The sequence below is a fragment of the Pygocentrus nattereri genome, chromosome 7 (assembly GCF_015220715.1).
Source record: "Pygocentrus nattereri isolate fPygNat1 chromosome 7, fPygNat1.pri, whole genome shotgun sequence".
In the NCBI taxonomy this organism is placed as follows: domain Eukaryota; kingdom Metazoa; phylum Chordata; class Actinopteri; order Characiformes; family Serrasalmidae; genus Pygocentrus; species Pygocentrus nattereri.
The window spans coordinates 37,507,692-37,513,378 of NC_051217.1; the positions used below are offsets into that span (position 1 = coordinate 37,507,692).

At 42.3% G+C, this 5,687-nt stretch overlaps 1 protein-coding gene across 1 annotated transcript; it reads right to left on the bottom strand.

The window, feature by feature from the left end:
* On the bottom strand, positions 1 to 4,681 carry rbm7 (RNA binding motif protein 7). The gene is made up of 5 exons (XM_017709080.2): positions 4,497 to 4,681; positions 1,910 to 2,072; positions 1,723 to 1,810; positions 1,519 to 1,621; positions 1 to 1,210 (listed from the first exon to the last, which is right to left on the bottom strand). Exons 1-5 carry the CDS (start codon positions 4,587 to 4,589, stop codon positions 872 to 874), a joined length of 786 nt encoding a protein of 261 aa, XP_017564569.1. The 5' UTR covers positions 4,590 to 4,681; the 3' UTR covers positions 1 to 871.
* Positions 4,682 to 5,687: the final 1,006 nt, after the last annotated feature.

Below are 5,687 nucleotides of genomic sequence, written 5' to 3' on the forward strand. Positions count from 1 at the left end.
TGAGAGGATACCATGTTTACAAACTTTTATATAAAAAAATGCTGTATGTACAGTTGAGAGTTGTTTTTGCAGCATTTCTCTGAACAGAGAAAGCACAATGTTTAAAAACCTCCAACAGAAACTTTGTTACTGAAAAGTACAAAGCATGAAAGAAAATCTCTTTCCATTCTAACAAAATTCCTGAGAAATCACAGAAAGAAATGATCTTTTTCTTTAACTTGACATCCAGTTTAACAAAATATTTCATTCCCCAGGATTATTTCATATAGCTGCTGTAAAAAAAAAAAACATCCCCTGCTGGTAAAGTATATAAAGGCCCCAAATTACTAAAACATTCACCACTCAAAAAGATCATTAAAGACAGTGACCAGTTTAGAAATGTGTCATTCAGTGCCACGACAACTTAGTGTGGTACCGAATTAGTGTGTGTTAAATCCTTAGATACATCTGGCCCCTCAAAACATAATTATGTCTGGATCATCAACAAGAAGACCACACCGGCCACATATCATACAAATATTATCTTTTGAAAAAAAAAAAATAGATCACATCAGACATATTGGGCGTTGACCCCTGAGATTCAAATAAGTCTTCAAAATGTGGTTCATAAAAAAATAAAAAAAAAATTGGTAAAATGCCCTACTTATTGTTTATGACCTCATATTTTAAATGCATCTTTTTGTTCCTTATAGTTAAAATTCTTAGGTGTGGTGTCAAATTTCATAATTGCTTTACACCATCTTTGATGGAGCAACTAACACCCCAAAAAATCATCCGTTTAAAAAGTTCTCTTTTAGAAAACAACATAAAATACTTTCTTTAACAGTTTTTGTTTCGTTGTTTTTTTTTTTTTGTATAAAAAGAAAATGCTTCAGTATCGCTTCCAGCGTCCGTCCTTGGACCCGTCTCTAGAGTCTCTGCGTCTATCCGGGGGGTACTCTCTGCTTCGGCCTCCGCTGCGATCGTCATGCTGGTAGAACTCTCCTCGCTGGTTGTCGCGCCGATGGCGGTCGTGGCCACCGTTGCGGTGATCCCGGCCGCCGTGATGTCCACCGCCGTCTTGCTCCTGGGAGTGGCGGTGGCTCCGGTGAGCTGGGCTCTCCTGCTGCCAGGGGTTACTGCTCCCACCCCTAAACTGCTGCATGCCAAGCTGGAAAGCTCCGTTCAGCTGCTGCAACTGCTGCATTTGAATCTGCCACATGTTGTTCATCTGTGGAAAAGAAATAGAGATTTGAATATTGTGCAGACATTTGCCTGGCTTAGGTCATGGTTACTTCATAATAACCAAGACCTTTTTTTTGTGTGGATGGCTTCTGGATCGAATTTAATCCTCGAAATACCCAATGACCGAACGTCTGGCCTCAGATTAGAAGAATTTGGGATCAGATTCTTACCGTTTCAAATCAGCAGCGAACTGTTTTTGCCAACTATTAACTCTGGCGGGCTATTCAAGCAGTCACATGCGCTTAACAACCTAGCTGTGAACAGGCATTTAGCGGCAAAGATGGGAGCGCTCACCAGGGCTTGCCTCTGCAGACTGTCGGGTGATGAGAAAGACCTCTGGAACTGCTGAGGAGGGGAGTATGATGGAGAGCCCATCTGTTCTGGGGTCCTGTCAGACCTGCAAATTCAACAAAAGGCAGTAAAACACCAGACCTACTGTTAAAAAGTCAAGGCAGAATTTCTGCTCCTTTATCTAAACAGAAAATTTGTGAAGGATACCTGCCACCGCGATGACTGGGTGTGTTTGCTGTACTGGGGTTCTGTGAGTTTGCCGGGCTCTTACCCTCTTGATTAATATGACTGCTACCTGTCACATACCCACAGGATTCATACAATTCATTAGGGTGTCTGTTTAATCGCATAGCAACAACATTCTTGAGAATGCAGAACCACGAAAAGAGTTAACCTGCTCTGTACTGCAAGTTGAGCTGCCTTCCAAAAAGCCGGATTCCATTGAGCAGGTTCATGCTGTACGGGACGGAGACTTCATGTTTGAAGTTCACAAAGGCAAACTGTTTTGACCTTCCATCGTTGTCCTTTGGGATTTTGACTTTGAGCAAAGGCCCAGCCTACAACAAAACATTAAAAAAAGAAAGAAGTATTTCAAGAACACGACAAGGACCAACACAAACACTATAAGACAAACCTCGTACTTACAGTTACAATGTAAAAATTGTCTTTGTTAAAGTGAATAAATACCCCTAGATCAGGCATAACATTCTGACCACCTCCTTGTTTCTACACTCATTGTCCACTTTATCAGCTCCACTTACTGTATAGCTGCACTTTGTAGTTCTACAGTTACAGACTGTGGTCCATCTGATTCTCTGATACTTTGTTAGCCCCCTTTTACCCTGTTCTTCAGTGGTCAGGACCACTAATGAAGGACTAGAGGATGACCAACACAAACTGTGCAGCAGGAGATGAGCTGTCGTCTCTGACTTTACATCTACGAGGTGAACTGACAAGGTAGGAGTGTCTAATAGAGCGGACAGTGAGTGGACACTGTTTAAAAACTCTTAAAAACGTAATTCTTTCCACTACACTCTCAGAAAAAAGGGTACTGTCACTGGGGCGGTACCCCTCATGTCATTGGGGTGGGATGCTCAAAAGGTACATCTTTAAAGGTACCTTTAGTCAGGGAACATAACTGTACTATAATCCACTGAAATGATATTTTCCAAGTTGTTATGACTTCACACACCCCGTCTCGCCTCCAGGCTTCAGGAAAAACTTATTTAAGGTGCACAGTTGGACCTTAAAACCACCGTTGTACGTTTGAATGAACATTTACATTGTTTTTACATCACCTTTTGGTATTGGCTCAGCTTGCTTAAAACCTCAGCAGAGGTGGTACCAAAGACAGTACCTTGGACCAAGTATCAGATTTGGCTAGGTGAGTAAAGTCAAGCCAGTGTGGTGCCAAATGTCACATACCGGTCCTGATCTCACTTCCCCTGGTTTCTGGTCATGGTATTCGCAGTGTTACTAGACAAATTAAATATATCATGATTGATTTATGAGTCAACAACTACGGGAGGAACAGCTAAAAGCACAGATAGACGTGTTTTTGTAAAAACCAACACAACAAAGCAAACGCACAACTTAGTTAAAACAGTGACACGCCGTAGCGTGTTACTTGCTAACTCTGGCCGAGGGTCCTTGGGAAGTAAAATCAGTGCGGGTATGTGGGACTGGGCTTCACAATGGTATCGTACAGTGGAAAAGCACCATCACTTGAAGTCCAGTACAATACCAAGGCTGTGCGTATCATTCAAGAACATGTCTTGGACACGTCCTACTCAGTTCAGTGATCCCTCAAAGAAGTTCACTAATGCTCAGGTTAATAACTGGCTCATCACCGTGATTTATCAGTCTACTCAGGCTTTAGGAGGAACTTCAGTGCTTGTAAAGAAGCATTTTTGAGTTTACGGAAAATAGTTACGCTGATAGCCGGTGTGTATTCTAAAAGCATGTGCCTTAAAATGTGAAAAATATGAAGTATTTTCTGAACACTGAACACAAAATGTGACTTGGACTACAGTTACTTCATTTCTGTACTCTGAATGCGTTTTTCCGACACTTATATATCTCATTACACTGTAAGCCTGCATGAGTTCAAAACCCTTTCCTTAAGAGCTTCTAAAGCCATAACATGATCGCTCCAGACGTCTGGTTCCCATCACCACCGCTGTAAACAATTCTGACTCGGTAAGGTTCTTCAGAACAGCACAGTTCCCTCAAAACTGCTCTGAATGACTCTGTACACCTTGCCTCTGTCTGTCTGTCTCTCTCTCGATCAAACGCATTCTGAAAAATTCCCCTTTAACCCCATCAAGTTTCTCCTCCTTAAGGGCTCAAACTCCCGAGCGGTCGTGTGTCTCGAAACGTGGGGAAATTACTGAAACACGCAAAACGGCGTGGGAATCCCTAAATAATTTACTCCACTGACCTACAAAAGTCTGTATTTATGCCTTAATAGAATCAGAAAGGACAGCTGACTAGACTCAACCACTGGTTGGATATTCTTATTGCGCCAACGTGTCCCGAATTGTCCCGCTCCCCCTTAAAAGGTGCGGCGGTCTTACATTCTGACGCCTCGCGAGAACGTACCTGCATCACCACTTAAGGTGGAACGGGAAAATTGGAATAAAGACGCTGGCGAGTAGTTCAGCAGCTGACCAGCTTCTTTCGTTGTAACTACAAGCGTCCAGGATAGCTTCAGCTTAGCTTAGCTAAGCTAGCTAGATGAGCACAGACGGTAAGAACTAGTGGACGGTGGTCCCAACGCGCTAAAAAACTAAACTTCCCACAAACAGATTTTATCCTGTACACATTTCATTTAGTCGTGTTTATTTGCGCGCCACGGTAACACTGTACCGTCCCACGGATGCTAGCTAGCTGGCTAACGAGCTCCCGTCTCTTTCTCGTTAGTTACAGCACCTGGCTAGTCAATTAGCTACGAGGCTAATAAGCACTGCCCGGTATCCTACCTGTAAAAACAGCTCGAACAAAAGCTCTTCTGTTACTTGAGGGTCCAAGTTGCCGACAAAAAGAGTCCGGTCCGCTTCGTCGGCTATTCCCATTTTGGTGAGGTTCACAGGCCGAAAAATACCAGCTAACGTTTGCTATCCACGTCCCAGTGTTAGCAATGTTTGTGGGGGCGTCCCAATATGCGGACTTGTATCCTAGTAGAACGCCTAGGTAGTGCGTAGTGTGCGTGCATGTGTCGTAACTAGGAAGCACAGAATTTAGGCTGAGCATTTCATTTTTTAATGAAATGAGACTATATAAAAGACAGTAATTAATAAAAAAGACAGTAATTAATAAAAAAATAAAATAAAAAAGTAAACCATAACCACTACTTCAGAGTGGATAAACACCAAACGTAAGCAATATAAACGATTTAACCCATATTATTTACAATTAAGCCTTTATAATAACAATAATCGTGAAAGAGAAACTCCAAAAATGAACTGATAAATCATACGCAATATCAAAAATAAATAAAAGGGTTTTTTTTTATATTTGTATAAGAATCCATGATCTAGTCAAGGATGATGGTATTAACATCTATTAAAAATACTAGCCCGCGTGTTTAGTCCCAATTTAATTAGTTACAACACAATTCTACAGATATAATCCGTGTTCTAGTGCGCTCAATTCTACTGTATTTAAAAACCGGCCACACTAGGCGTTCTAGGTAGGTCCCGAGTGCGCATATTGGGACGCGGCCTATATCTGATGACTACTGCCGTAAAAGAAGTCAAACCATACGTCGATAGTCACTGTTGTGCTGAACTGGCTTTTGTTTCATTTTTGGCCCCCTGCAATCCTCAATTTGGCCTCATAGCGGCGCCGTTTGTCGCTGTTTTATAAAAGCGCGCCTAATCTGTCCTTTCACAGGCAGATTGGAACCAGGGAGTGAATATTTTCTGCAGTCATTTCTTTCATCATGCTGTTGGGGATTTTGTGTAGCAACAACACACTAGTCTTTAGGTGCTCTTTGTTTCCACCTTAAAAACCTGGCCTGCTGATATGCTGATGACACCCCGGTGAGATCAAATCGCTGATTGCAGCATCTTTTACTCCAGCATCGCAGGCGAACAGGCCTAGAGACGAAACGTGGACATGACTGGCTTACTAATCAGATCGCCTATTGGACCTTGGCTCTCGTGTTAATA